The following is a 15595-nucleotide window of genomic DNA, read 5'->3' as shown; positions in this document are numbered from 1 at the left end:
CTCTCAGGCCGGAGTCAATTACGTGTAGTCAGCACTTACAAAAACACCCTTAAACAGTGGCGGAGCTAGATGCAGACTACACCTGGGGCTGTGCTATGTTGAGTGATAAACTTCTATGATTTTCTATACTTTGCATGAAGAAATTACAAAGGAAGTTGTTTCTAGGCCTGGGGCTATAGCCCTAGCTGCCCCAGGCCTGTCTCCGCCACTGCCCTTAAAAGAACATGATGAAATAAGCACCTTTTCTCTTATGCACTTACCTCTATTTTATTATTTTTCTATTCATTTTGTACATAAACATCTTTTAAATACATGATGAAATATTGTAAATACACAATGCACATTTCTAAACTACATGCTGAATATATTTTTAACACATGATTAACATTTTTTAAACATAAGATAACATTTTTTTAATAAAGAATGAGCATTTTTATATGCAAGATTAACATTTATTAATACTCTTTTAGGAAAAATCACAATGACCACTTTTTAGATACATGCCGACTTTCTTTACGTAGTGAACATGTTTTCACACGTGATGAACACTTTCTCAATCCATGATGAATATCTTTTAACCATGATGAATATTTTGTAAACTATAATTTTTTATTGCACTAGCAACTTTTTATATGCGGTGATTTTTAAATAAATTAGCAAAATAAAAGTATGTAACAATATATAAACACCCCCTTGATTTGTGCCATTCAAATTTGGGAGTGGCTTTGTCTCCCTTACAGCTAGAATGGGCCGGCCTAAGTAGTTTATTGTAGGTTGGTTTATTATCCTTCTCTGTTCATAGTTTCATTCATTCTTTCTTTCTTTTGTTCATAGTTTTGTGATGTTTTAGATCCATATTAATGTTAGGATTTTAAAACCATGCATTTAGAAATGTAACACAGTGTAAAAATGTGTTAGATTGATTTATAAAAAATATCGATAGCATTAAAAAAATGGCATCACATTTATATAAAAAGTTCACGTGTTTAATATGTATGTCACATTTGCATAAAACATTATTGTAATTCAAAACGAATGTGTAACACAATTAAAAAATGTATGCAAAAATGAAGAAAATGTACACACATTTGAACAATATGTTAGTGCCATTTTTTAAAGGTTTATACATTGTAAAAAATGTTATCGTAGTTTTAAGAAAATGCTCCATATGATTGATAAAATGATTCAACATGAATTGGAAAAATGTTTAACACATATTCAAAAAATAAAGAAGATTTAGAAAAAATGTTAATCATGTATTTAATACATGTTAAACATGCATGTAAATAATGTTTCAGATGTATATGAAAAGTGTACAATGTGTATTTATGAATTAGACATTAAAACATTTATTTTTTAAAAGTTAATCATGCAGTTGAAAAATGCTCAACATATATACAAAAATCATCATGATGTATACTATAAATGTAAAATGTGTATGAAAAAAGTGGACACGTGTTAAAATAAGAATAATAAATAATAAATAATAAAAGTAAAAGGTAAAATACAGAATCCGAAGCAAACCTATGAAAATCGAAGAAAGAAACAATGAAAACCGAAGACAACAACAGAAAAAAAAAAGGAAAAGGAAACACCAAAAAAACATGAAGGAGATCAAAACAATAATAATATGATAAAGTAAAGCATAGAGATAAAAAAACTCGCGTTGCAGCTGTTGTACTAGGCTGACCAAGTAGCACCCGCACCAAAGGCGATACCATGTTAAGCGTAGCAATGGGTGAGAAATAGCCCTGGCATTCAACTTTCATCTTTCCTCGCCATGTCATCCTAGGCCATCATCTTTTACGTATTGTACATCTATGTCCAGCTCTTAGGCCTGATCAACCCAACGTTCACGCATAGATGGGATGTTCAGCTATTATGCCCGATAATCCCAACATCGGAGGGAAGGAGAGCATGGGTGGGCTTTTTAATTTTTTATACAACCACGTGCCAACACTGTGTGTGTCGTCGCAATGCATGTGACAACACAACAGCGGATGCACCTGAATTCTCCCTGTGGATTGTGGCCGCCGTGCTCCTCATGTGAGCTGCCGGTGCACACATATGGGTCGTCCACCTAGGGTAGACGTAAACGAGGACTCCACGCAGACTTGCAATGCCGATGTATAACACTCCCTAAAATTGTGGCCTTCAATTTTCAATTTTGCTCGATATCTCGTCCTAGGCATTTCTAGCACTGTTTGTCTCATAAAATGTATTTTTACAATTTTTTTTAAACAATTACGCAATACAAAAATATATTAACGTGATTTAAAACAATGTACGTGACATTATAAAATGTTCACATATTCCAAATAAATTTTCATGACATTAAAATAAATGTTTAAAAAATGTCAGAAAAAAATTCGCGTAGTTTAACAAATGTTTCATACTATTAAAGCTAATTTTTAACATATATTTGGATTTGTTTGAAGATGTAGTCAAAGAATATATTAAAAACATGTAATTTAAAAATATACATCATATATTTGAAAAATATTTTAACATGTATCAAAATAATGTTGCACGTGCATAAGAAAAATGTGCAATGCGTACTGAAAAACTAGATATGCGTTGAATAAAAAGAAGAAAGGAACCCGGTGAAAAAAATGATAGAAACAAAAAGCCGGGCCCAGAATTCGGTAACTTTCAAAGCTCCTGCCCTCTGACATCACAGATCGTAGCATAGTTTCCCTGAGAAGAAATACTCCACACTTTCCACAACGCATGAGTTTTTTTCCTTTTTTTTTTCGGGAATCCACAGCGCATGAGCTATCCATCGATAGATCGCTGGTGGACTTTTGAATTTTTTCTTTTGATAAACAACCACGCACCGGCACCGTCTCTGTCGCCACAATCCTTGTGACAGCACGGCAGCGCATGCACCTGGATTCTCCCTGTGGCCGGCTGTGGCCGCCGCCCTCATGTGAGCTGCCGGTCTACTTACCAACAGTCCCAGGATTCCTCTTCTCCTTCTTATCACCAACCCCGGCCCTCCTTGTGTGGCATGTCATGTCAAACTTTGGAAAATAAACTAACAACTCAGGAGATGCATGGCAAGTTCGTCGTCCCGGTAAGAAACGGCAAACAGTTCCAGCTATTCATCCCATTGTCGAATCGAGCTGAGCAAGATTCATGGCCGGTGCTTACTACGAGGAAAGAAACACGGAGCGGGTCGATCCGGCGATCCGATCTGCGAGAAGAGCACGCAATTCTAGCTGAGCGATCCAGTTTCCAGTGCACGTGTCACACGCTCCGCCGATTCGCTGCACCGACCTGCGCGCACGGTTAAAATTGTGAAATCGATTCCACTCGATCGATCGCTCACTCCCGCTACGTAGTTAAGTACCGCGCGTACAGTGTACTGTATGTTGCACAAGAGCTGGGACTACCTTTCACGTTTCACCCTCACAGTCTCACTGCCGATCTTGAAAAATGGAGACGCGGAGTAAACCATGGAGCTTTATGCTGCTCGCCGTCGTCGTCGCCGAGGCGTCGGGCTTCATGCCGGCGGAGGCGGCGGGCTGGTCGAAAGGCTCGGCCACGTTCTACGGCGGCAGCGACGCCTCCGGCACCATGGGTAAGTTCGCCGGCCGGGTGCGCGCTGCTAGCCTCTGTTTACTTCAGAGCTACCAGCAGGTAGAGTGGAGTGGTTAAGCAGTACACGAAGTTTTCAACGCGTGCGTGCATGGATGCAGGTGGCGCGTGCGGGTACGGCAACCTGTACTGGACTGGGTACGGGACGGGGACGGCGGCGCTGAGCGAGGCGCTGTTCGGCGACGGCGCGTCGTGCGGGCAGTGCTACCGGGTGACGTGCGACCACGAGGCCGAGTCGCAGTGGTGCGTGCCGGGGAAGTCGGTGACCGTCACGGCCACCAACCTGTGCCCGCCCAACTACGCCCTCGCCGGCGGCGGCGACGGCGGCTGGTGCAACCCGCCGCGCGCGCACTTCGACATGGCGCAGCCCGCCTGGCTCCACATCGGCATCTACAAGGGCGGCGTGGTGCCGGTGCTCTACCAAAGGTACTGCTTCACCATTGGATGGGCGGTTTGACTTGGATGGATGGATTAATCAGTGTGTGATGTTTTACTTTTGTAGGGTAGCGTGCGTGAAGCGGGGAGGGGTGCGGTTCACCATGGGAGGGTTCGAGCACTTCCAGCTGGTGCTCATCTCGAACGTGGCCGGGACGGGGGACATCAAGGCGGTGTGGGTGAAGGGGGCGGGCACGGAGAGGATGCCGATGAGCCGGAACTGGGGCGCCAACTGGCAGTCGCTGGCGGCGCTCGCCGGCCAGGCGCTCACCTTCGGTGTCACCGACACGGGCGGCCAGACCGTCGTCTTCCCGAACGTCGTGCCCGGCCTGGCCTTCACCTCTAGCCTTCAGTTCTCCTACTGACTCCTCTGTGTCGTACATTCAGCGGTCGGACAGGGCAGGAGAACGAGTTCCCTGGTTTGCTTGGAGGCTCGGTTTTCATCCTGTATTTGGGTCCGTCCAATAATGGTGCAGACTAGTCTGGGTCTCAGGGTGGAAATGATGCTAGAGTAGCGTAGTCGTGTGGTCGAATAGTAGTGTGAACAAAACCTGGAGAAGCGGAGGTTGAGAGAAGTTGGAGTGGTTTCTGAGAAGCATGATTTTTTTTCCTTTTTTGAGAATCACAGTACTTGGAGAGATCTGGTTAGAGATGGCTGCTCTGGCGATCCCCCTCACCACGGCCATATCCACCTACCACCGTCATCACCGCTGCCGCTGGGCACCCCCGCACCTGCCATCGCCGCCACCGCCACCGCCACGCACGCGCCTACCGCTACTCCTCTCCACCGCAGCACGCGCGCCTTCAGTCGCCCCCATTCCCCGCAAAGCCGCGAATGAAGAGACGCCTCAGATTCTCAGATCTGAGCGTCCCCGGGTGCGACGGGCGGATCTCAATAGAGGAGAAGGAGATGGAGGAGCGCCACCGTGTGCGGATGGAGAGGACGATGCGAAGGCCAGGGCACGGAGACACCCTGAAGAAGCTGGTGACACGGATCTGCGTCGAGGCGACAGAGGAAGAGATGGCCAGGATGATCCCCATGGATTCCTCCTCCCCGGAAGAGGTGATTTCCTGGGCGAGGGCAGAGATGCACTCACACATCCCGGAGCAGAGGGCGAAGTGGCGAGCGTTCTGGTCCCTGCAGAGCTGACCTCGCCGGCGAGAAGTCATGGCTCCACCCCATCATTGCAGCGGCGGATTTATGCCTCATCAAAACTGGAGAATCAGAGGTTTGAATTCGCCACCCCGCTTCGATGGGCTGGAGAACAAAGCTCAACCCGGCGCTGCCTCAACTTCGTTGCAAAAATCGACCCTCCTGATCGTGCAATCATGGTCCGAAAGCGCAATTCCCTGAAGTCCGCAACTGGAGAAGGAATTTCTGCTCCTAATCCTACTACAGAGAATGACAATCAAGGCCCACAAAGCACTACCAGTGGGGGGGGGGGTGGAAAAGCTTGCTGACATGAAAAGGGGGAGAGGCGTGGAAGACGACCTGGCCTCACGCGAGCACTACGGGCAGTTGTGGGAACAGGATATTAACCCGGATCCCCATCCTCTCCTAGTCTGGATCCAAAGAGACCAAACCCTACCCCGCTCGTTCTCCGCCACCGACTGCCACCCAGCGTCGGAGAACGATTCCGCCACCCTCCCATACATCACCATCAGGGGAGTTGATCCAAAGTTGTGTGAAGAAATCAGAGCCATGGCAGAAGCGCAGGGGAGAGGGCGCGGGCGAGGAAGAGGAAGGAACCCTAGAAGCAACAAACAGGGGGGCCAAACATCAGGAGATGGAGCTCCACCCCTAGGTAATTGGCTTCAGTTTGACCCACAATACAGTCCCCCCCCCCCAATTCCAATTTGGCTTTGGATTCCCTGGAGGACCCCAGATCCCACCCCCTTGGTATCAGGGAGGATTCTTCCCTCCACCACAGATGAACCAATGGAGAGCCCCCCCTGGCGTCTGGGGTGGTGGGCAGAACCAAGATTCAGGGCCCTCTGACAGACAGTTTAGCAATCAGCAATAGAAAGGGCAACAAGGGCAGAATCCTGGAAAGCAAGGCAATTCAAGCTTTGATCAGAAGCAGCAAAAATCTGTCCAGGAGCAAGGGCTCAGTTCCTCTGTGAGTGGCAACCAGCAGAAGAAAGGGAGGAACATGGCCAAAGTAAAGCAACCCCTCAACAAATTTGATGATCTGAATGCTAGAGAGTATGCAGATGTCATATGCTATAGTTGTGGAGAACCTGGACACCACAAGACCAACTGCCCAAAACCACCTGCTTGTTTCATATGCAAAGTGGTGACACACAAGGTGGAAGACTGCCCAGTAAGAAAGAAGCCAAGAAATCCAGCAAAATTTGTTGGCAGTGGGGCTCCTGGACTTGGCTATCACCAAATTGATGTCTCTGATGTGAATGAACAACACATTGGAGTTAAGAGGAATATAGGAATTGTCTATGTGGAGTCAGGACAGGTCACAAAGAAGGAACTGGGCCATAACTTCTCACTGATTTACAAGACCAATTGGCCATGGCAGATAAGGGTACTTGATGATTGGACTTTTCTGGTCAAATTCCCACCTCACATCCCAGTTGAGAGTGTAGCCAGATATCCTCTTTTTGGACTGCCTGGGATAGAAGGAGCCACATTGAATGTAGAAGTGTGGAAAGGGATGTTAGAACACCATAGTGAACTGCAGAAGGTATGTCTTCAGCTGGATGGGGTTGCACCAGCCTGGGCTGAATGGGCAGTACTGGAGCAATTTGCATCTGTGTTTGGGATCCTGATTGATGTTGATTTGCAAGGAAATTTCAAGTCATTCTTTGAGGTGGTCAGGATCAAGATCAAATGTAAAGATCACACCAAAATACCCCCTGAAAGGCTATTTGGCATAGGTGACAAGCTGTTCAGGATTGGGATTACTGTAGAACCACCAGAAGATGACCCAGAACTGGATGATATGTTAGAAGATGAATTAGCTAATAATGCTAATGGCAACAAGTTAGAGAAGGACAACAAGGAGGAAGAGAATACCACTAGGGAAAAAGGGAACACTGGAGGAGGATCCACTCCCTCTCTCCAAAGTAACAAATCTGCCAACAGTACCTCAAGCCAGAACTCAAAACAGAAAGTAGTGGACTATCTGAAGCAACTGCAAGACCCAATTAGCATGGAGCAGAGCTACAACATCTTGCAAGGAATGGAGCTTGAAGAGGATGAAGATGAGATAGAAGGTCTACTAACTGAAGATTGGAATGCAATGAGTAGAGATGGAGAAGAGGTGATTTTTAGCCCTCAGCTCGAACCAGACAATGGCTCCAACCCTCAGCCCCCTACTGATGAGACAGTAACTCAGCACGGGCACAAAGATGGGAAACACAAATGGGGCCCAGTACAAGCACTCAGGAAAAGCAACAGGGTTGAGGTGGGAGGTAGATCCATGATGGAGATTGCAATCAACACTAAGAAGGTGCATAACTTGGAAGTCACTAAGAAAGACAACAAAGGTACCATTGTTAAAAACTCCTTTGAGCTTTTTAGTAACCCTAATTTCCTAGAAGTAGCTAAGAAGATAGGAATAGAGATAGATACTAGTTGTAATTTCACTGTAGATGCTAGTTCTTCCAGCTCTCTACCTTTGTCTGAAGGACAAAATGCAGGGGATTTTGAGCAAATTAATGTTGGATTGAATAGTAGTGTTGTTGTTAAGCAAAAAAGTAAGATGGATGTATTTTGCAATGTGAACCAATTAGTAGAGAAGCCTGGAGGGCCCCCGGATATTAGTAGTCTAATGGATTACCCTAGACTCACAAAAAAACCCTGGGCAAAGGAGCCTGAAGGGCTCCCTTCCCAAAAAGAACTCATAGATTATTGTGGTACTCCTGGTACCCCTTTAGAGTTCAGTGTGATCCCATCTGAGCACTTGGACCAAAGTGCCTTGTGGAACCTAGTCTCCAAAAAAGGACGGGTCAAGCACCCTAAGAAACACATGATCCAATGAATGCCTTGTTTTGGAATATTAGGGGGATAACAACCCCAGGAAAAAAACCTTGCATTATTGAAACTCTAGCTAAACATAAACCTAGTATAGTAGCTTTTCAGGAAACAAAGAAAGATAAACTCTCTGCTTCCTTTTTAAAATCTATTGGTGGGGATAAACCTTATAGCTGGCATCACCTACCTGCTGAAGGCACTTTAGGTGGTGTTCTGGTAGGAGTAGACTTGGATATTTTTGATGTTATTAGCTGGAACTCCCTCAAATACTCTGTCTCATGTAATCTAGTACATAAGACAAGTGAAAAAACTTTCAGGTTCATAGCAGTCTATGGATCACCATATGAAGAGGGCAAGGATGAGTTCATCTCTGAACTCCATAGTATGTTCATTGATGACCACCCACCCACTATTATAGGGGGGGATTTCAATTTAGTTAGATATCAGAAAGATAAGAACAATGGGAGGATTAACCATAATTGGAGTGACAAATTCAATGCTTGGATAGAAATTTGGAGTCTGTTAGAAATTAAGATGTCTGGAAGACAATTCACATGGGCAAATAATCAAGATAACTTGGTTATGAGTACCATAGATAGGGTCTTTTGTACCACTGAACTAGATGCAATGTTTCCTTTAAGTAGTTCTCAAGCTCTCCCTAGAACTGGTAGTGATCACACTCCTATTCTGTGGGATTCAGGGGTGGATGGTACCCCAAAAAGCTCAAGCTATAAGTTTGAGAAATGGTGGCTACTAAGATCTGAATTTAAGGAGCTTGTGGAGAAAAATTGGTCTGCTCCTGTCAAATGTACCACCCCCATAGACATTTGGCAGGAAAAAGTGAGAAGATTTAGGAAGTTTAGTAGAGGATGGAGTAGAAATGTAGATGCTGAGATTAGAAAAGCTAAGCAGGAGTTAGAAGAAGAGTATGATAAACTTGATATTAAATCAGAAACTGTGCAGCTTTCTGAGGTAGAAAATTTAAAGATGAAAGAACTCCTCTCCAGACTCCATAAACTTTGGATTGTAGAAGAAGTTAAAGCTAGACAAAGATCCAGAGATAGGGATATCCTTGAAGGGGATAGAAACACTAGGTATTTTCAAGCTGTAGCAAACCAAAGGAGAAGGAAAACGCTTATTAACAAGTTGGAAGGACCTACTGGCACTCCCACAGATGTCAAGGACATGTTGGGTATAGCCACAGACTATTATAAAAATCTCTTTAAGAAAGAAGATAGAAAAGGTTTTAGAATCAATAATAATTTCTTTGCTGCTGAAGAAAAGGTCAATGATTTAGAAAACCAATCCCTACAAAAACCTTTCTCTGAAGGAGACATTAAGGAGGCCATCTTTGGTTCATACTCTGATGGAGCCCCTGGTCCAGATGGTCCATCTTTTATATTCCTCCAAAAATTTTTGGGAAGTGATTAAAAAAGATGTGATAGCCATGTTTGATGATTTCCATAAAGGGGAATTGGATATCTATAGATTAAACTTTGCTGTGTTGACCCTTATCCCAAAAGAGAAAGAGGCTACGAGCATGAAAAAATTTAGGCCCATTAGTTTGATCAATTGTATCTTTAAGGTGTTTACCAAGGTACTTACAAATAGATTAGCTATGCTGATGAATAGGCTTACATCTAGTAACCAATCAGCTTTCATAAAAGGGAGGTTTATCCTAGAGAGTGTAGTCACAGCACATGAGGTGCTGCACTCCACTGCTAAATCTGGCAACCCAGGTCTAGTATTAAAACTAGACTATGAGAAAGCTTTTGACAAAGTTAACCTAGACTTTCTTATTGAAATCCTAGAAAAAAGAAACTTCAATCCCCTTTGGGTGACTTGGATCAAACAGGTCGCACACATGGGATCAATTGGAGTGAAAATTAATGGAATAGAAGGCAACTACTTCCTCACAGGAAAAGGCCTGAGACAGGGAGACCCTCTGTCCCCCCTTCTCTTCTAAGCAAGATGCTCTTCAAAGCAACTTCTGACAAGCTGATTAGTGGTCTGTGTTCTGAGATAATTCCCAATGGGGTCATCTGCCTACAGTATGCAGATGACACCATCCTATTCATGGAGAAAAATGAGCAGAAAACAAAGAACATGAAGATGGCCCTCACTTGCTTTGAGCAAGTCTCAGGCATGAGGATCAATTACACAAAGAGTGAGATCATCCCAATAGAGCTTTCTCCTGAAGAAACTCAATCCTTTGCAGATATATTAGGATGTAGAATAGGGGTTTCCCAATAAAATACTTGGGAATTCCTCTACACTATGATAAACTTAGGAGGGAGGATATACAACCCCTAATAGACAAAATCCTCAAAAGGATGTCTGGCTGGAGAGGCAAACTCCTCTCCTATGCTGCTAGGCTAACTTTGATTAAAACCTGCCTGGCTAGCATTCCTATATACCTCCTTTCTTTTTTCAAATTTCCAAAATGGACTTTAGATATGATCAACAGTCAGATGGCCAACTGTTTGTGGAATGACTTTGAAGGAAATAGGAAGATTCACCTGGCCAATTGGCACCTAGTTTGTATGGGGAAAAAACATGGGGGTTTAGGTGTGCCCAACATCAAAGATGTTAACCTTTGTCTCCTTGGGAGCTGGGTAAAAAGATACATCAAAGATGAAGGCAAGCTTTGGAAACAGATAGTGGACAAGAAATACATCCACAACTCCCCTAACATCTTTGCTAGTAAACCCCAAAACCCTTCCAGATTTTGGCAAGGGGTCATGTGGGCTGCTAAGGCTTTGAAATTTGGATATAAATGGGTGGTGGGAGATGGACAGAAGATCAGATTCTGGGAAGACATCTGGTTTGGTACATCTCCCCTCTTAGTCCAGTTCTGGCCGCTTTACACCATCTGCCATCAACAATGCTCTACCATAGCTGAGATCTGGGACAGCTGTGAGATTAAACTCACCTTCAGGAGGGTTATCACACCTGCTATGATGGAGCACTGGTATGCCCTAGAGCAAATCATTAGGAGTACCCTGCTCCGAGAGGAGGGTGACTCACTCATTTGGCAATATGAAGCCAAGGGGGAATACACCACTAGTTCCCTTTATAGTATCATCAACTTTAGGGGGGTCCAGCCTGTATATATACTAGCGGTGTGGTCAATAAAAATCCCACCCAGAGTCCAGGTGTTTTTGTGCCTACTCTCCCACAACAAACTGATGACAAAAGACAACCTGGCCAAGAGAGGCATAGAAAAAGGCCAAGAATGTGTTTACTGCTCTGAAAAAGAATCCATTACACACTTATTCTTTGAATGTGTGGTGGCCAAGCAAATATGGGAGGAAATATCAGATTTTCTTGGTGTAGAATTAGGAACTAACTACTTATCAATTGCTAGATTTTGGCCTGCTAATAAGAAGCATATCGTTTTGAATTCAGTCTGTGCATGTGTTCTATGGGCTATGTGGAAAAATAGAAATTCACATGTCTTTAACAATGCTATATGGACTAATGTGAAACAGATATGGAGGAGAGTGCTAGGACAATCCAGGAGATGGCTGATCTTGTTCGAAGGACCTGCCTTGACAAAACTGGAGGCGTTCGTTCAGAAAATCTCCTGCATCCTGGAAGCCCCACTCCAGATTCTGGTAGGTTAACTGTCGAGATGAAAGACACCGAAGGTGGCTTCGATCGCTCGCTTCTCTTCTCCTGCTCGAAGTCCAATGCCGCTCCAATCACAAAGGGGGCAACATACCAAATCTCTCCACCAAGAAGCCCTCGCGAAAGCACCTGCAAGGCGACGCTGCTCAGCCCGGTCACCCCTCTGGAGCTGGGTGGATCGCCAGCTAAACCATGGAAGAAGCTCAAGGTGGTGCCCATTACAGACGTGGCGAAGGAAATGGTGTCGCTGGGGACTGCATAATGCGGCGCGCTAACTACAAAAGTGGAAGAAATCTGGCCTCCAGGAAGAAAAGGAAGGGGAGAGAGATGTTGGTTATTACAGACTTGTGCGCAAAAAATGTAATAATGAAAAACGTTGTTTAGACTTCTTTGGGAGAGCTGATCTGCTGTCTTTCAGCTGATTAGCAGTCTTTGTAGTGGTGTTACTTTTTTGAACATGCTTGCCATGACTGTAATGGTGTTACTTTCCTGGTCTCATCTATAAAAATGGGGCCGGGGGGCTCAAAACCCCCTTTTCTCTAAAAAGAATCACAGTACTTCCACGAGAATCACAATGCTTCCACGAGAAGCAAATTAGTACTCCCTTCGTCCGATAATATAGGACGTTTTCTTACACTGGTGTAGTGTCAAAAAACGTCTTACATTATAAGACGAAGGGAGTAGTTCTTATGAAAATATAGTTTTCTTTTTCAAGAAGCACAGTTACCATTCGAGAAAAAATATTTTCCTCCCAAACGTAGGAAAAACCAGGCAAAAACCAAAAAAAGAACTCCATCTACAACCTGAAAACATGTTTAGAAAAATAAAAAACCAAAACTTGAGAGAGTGCCCGACACGCGACACGTGATGGTGTGACTCTTGTGGGAGTCCTGCAAGGGGTAACAGGTGGATAGTTGCTTCAGAAAACAGTGAAGAATGAGTAGTACCGGGCCTGAAGAACACAATATATGTGATATTCTTTGCGCTAGCCCACCTTGGCCCGTCCAACAATTTTATGGAACTTCGCCACTGACACGTTGGTGTTGATCTGGGACCTCCTATTTCCCGAACTACGCGGGTAATAAAGAGGAAACACATGCTCCTCCTTTCCCCATGGTAGCTTTTTGCCGGTAATATGCGTGGCGACGCTCCATCATTTTTGTTTTGTTTTTTGTACTGATTTTTCTGCTTCTTTAAAACATGTTAGGGATTTCAACAAAAGTTCCGAATTAATAAAATGTTCCAAAATTCAAAAAAGTCCACAAATTTGAAAAATACTTCCAGACAACAAAAAATATTTGCAAAATTTTAAAAATGATCATGAATTTGAAATAAACAATTTTATATTTAAAAAAATATCGCAAATTAGAAAATGCTCAAATTTTCAGAATACTTTCATCAATCTTTAAAATGTTACTTGATTTTGAAAAATATTCATGAATTCAAAAAAAGATTGGGAATTTGGTAAAATGTTTGTGAATTTTGAAAATATTCCGAAAATTTTAAAGAATAAAAAAGTTACTGATTCGAAAAAATGTAAGATGATTTAAGAAAATGTCGCCAAAGTAAATTTTTTTTTCTTGAATTCTAATAAAATTTCACGAATTTTAAAACTGATCCTGAAATTTAAAAATTTCTCATGAATTTCAGAAATTGTCCTCGGATTTCAAAATTTGCTCCTGAATTAAGAAAAAAATAGAATTTAATATAATAAATGGGGAAAAACTAAAAGAAGAAAAAAGGAAATAAAATGTAAAAAATAAGAAATAAAAAAGGAAAAAACGTTTCTATGAAGAGCCCTCCTTTTTTTGAGGGATGAACATAACTTTATTCATAAAATGCTATATTTTGTGGGATACATAAAGGATCATGGGGTTGAATAAGCCACATGTGGCGCCCCTGAACTAAATTAAGGGAAAAAAACTTTGCTAAGCTATGTGCATCATTGTTTGAATGACGACCTTCATAAATAACCTTGTTGTTGAACTCGCTGCCCTAGGCCTGATTTTGGTGATGAATGAACCATATGTACCTCTGCCATTCCGGTTTATATCATCTACTACTTGTTTGGCATCTGAAGCAATGATAGAATTGTGAAGAGCTAGATCTTCTGCCAAAGCATATGCTTCTTGGCAAGCAACCGACTCTAGGATAGCTGCGTCATGTACTCTTGAGACATCCAATCAAGAGCTTCCCAGGTATGTGTCGTGCTCATCACGACAAACCGCCGCAGTCGAGCCCCTTGTGTGGTATTTTGAGAAGCCTACATCCACATGAGTTTTTGCAAAACCTGTCGACGGGGCCCTGGGCCGTGCGTTGCCACTCGATGCTTGTTGGTTTGAGCCCCCGATCGACCTTGTTGGTTGCTAGTCCTTGACAATTTCCAACTCCGTCATGTACTGATTCATAAAAGCATGAGTTGCCTAGGGGCTCTCGAGGACACCTTCGTGTATAGCCTTCCTTCGCGCAGTCCAAGTTGCCCACAAGGTGATCGCTAGTTTCAGAAAAGCGTCATGCGATAATACCTGGATCATCAAGAATAGCCATGCTTTCGCTGCTGGTTCGGTTGACGCCCTCAGCTGATTCGCAAGGTCACCATCTAGTAGGAGGGAGTGCCTCCATGAGCCAGGAGCACCGCAAAATCAACATGAGCGGGTAGTTGACATGTTTCGATGTTCTCTGACATCCTTGGTTGCAGCGAATGTCTCGTGAGTCTCCAGAGAAACAACCGTATTTTTCTTGGTACTTGGACACATCATATTTATTTCCATGTGCTCCTCTCTTGTTGTATTGGATGTCCCTACTATTTCTTCGAGCTAGGCCTCGCACCATTGTTTTGTTGTGATAAGCATTTTGTAAGTTAACCGGGACGAGAAGAGCCCCCTTGTAACGCCCTCGATGCGGCTATAGCTCCCACGTGCCGAGGCACGACTTAGAGACATAACCGCATTGAAAGCAATGTCGCGAGTCAGGCAATCATTACAACATCCCATGTAATATATAATAAAAGGGGGAGATACATAGTTGGCTTACACTCGCCACGTCACATCAAAGTTCATAAATAACATCCATCATACAAACACTCATGGCCCGACTACGGCGCCAAAATAGAAGAGAACCCAACATGCGACAAGGCCCTGAATCGAACCCCAACTAGGCACCACTACTGATCATCAGGAAAAGACACGTAGTAACACTGAGAGTCCTCGTCGATCTCCCACTTGAGCTCGTACTTGTCACCTGGAGCGGAATCACCTGGACCTGCATCTGGAGTTATAGTATCTGTGAGCCATGGGGACTCAGCAATCTCGCACCCTCGTGATCAAGACTATTTAAGCTCATATGAATGGGTAAGGCAAATATAAGTGGAGCTGCAGCAAGCGACTAACATATATGGTGGCTAACTTATTCGCAAAGGAGAGCGAGAAGAGGAGGAAAAGCGCGAGCGAGAAGCTAGAAGAACACCCTGCGCAAGCATAACTCCAACACCGTGTCCACTTCCCGGACTCCGCCGAGAAGAGGCCATCACGGTAACACACTCAGTTGATTCATGTTAATTAATTAAGGTTCAATTTATCTACAACCGGACATTAACAAATTCCTATCTGCCCATAACCGCGGGCACGACTTTCGAAAGTTCAATCCCTGCAGGGGAGTTCCAACTTAGCCCATGACAAGCTCTCACGGTCAACGAAGGAATAGACCTCCTCCCAAGACGTTCCGATCATACTCTGTATCTCGGTAACTCAAGACACTTCGACAGGTTAAAACAAGACCAGCAACACCGCCCGAATGTGCCGACAAATCCTGATAGGAGCTGCACATATCTCTTTCTCAGGGCACACTCAGATTGTCCTAGGTACGGGTAGGCCAGCCCAGAGTTGCCCCTGGTGGCCACCGGTAGCTGACAGGTGGACCAACACTCAGAGGAGCACTGGC

The 15595-nt window shown here is 44.0% G+C and overlaps 1 protein-coding gene across 1 annotated transcript; it reads left to right on the top strand.

Moving 5' to 3' along the window:
- Positions 1-3438: 3438 nt before the first annotated feature.
- On the top strand, positions 3439-4400 carry LOC119288595 (expansin-A15-like). Its single transcript, XM_037568186.1, has 4 exons — positions 3439-3583; positions 3702-3774; positions 3910-4026; positions 4103-4400. Exons 1-4 carry the CDS (start codon positions 3439-3441, stop codon positions 4398-4400), a joined length of 633 nt encoding a protein of 210 aa, XP_037424083.1.
- The last annotated feature ends 11195 nt before the right edge of the window (positions 4401-15595 follow it).

This window comes from Triticum dicoccoides, chromosome 4A (genome assembly GCF_002162155.2).
Source record: "Triticum dicoccoides isolate Atlit2015 ecotype Zavitan chromosome 4A, WEW_v2.0, whole genome shotgun sequence".
NCBI classification, from domain to species: domain Eukaryota; kingdom Viridiplantae; phylum Streptophyta; class Magnoliopsida; order Poales; family Poaceae; genus Triticum; species Triticum dicoccoides.
Note: the sequence above shows the minus strand (reverse complement) of the source record. Positions and strands in the feature narration are given on the sequence as shown.

What these genes read in the sequence shown, in the direction of transcription:
- LOC119288595 (XM_037568186.1), top strand. Translation starts at nt 3,439, where the DNA reads ATGGAGACGCGGAGTAAACCATGGAGCTTTATGCTGCTCGCCGTCGTC. An exon ending in CGACGCCTCCGGCACCATGG is followed by an intron (nt 3,584 to 3,701) that starts GTAAGTTCGCCG and finishes GCATGGATGCAG; the next exon opens with GTGGCGCGTGCGGGTACGGC. An exon ending in GTGCCGGTGCTCTACCAAAG is followed by an intron (nt 4,027 to 4,102) that starts GTACTGCTTCAC and finishes TTACTTTTGTAG; the next exon opens with GGTAGCGTGCGTGAAGCGGG.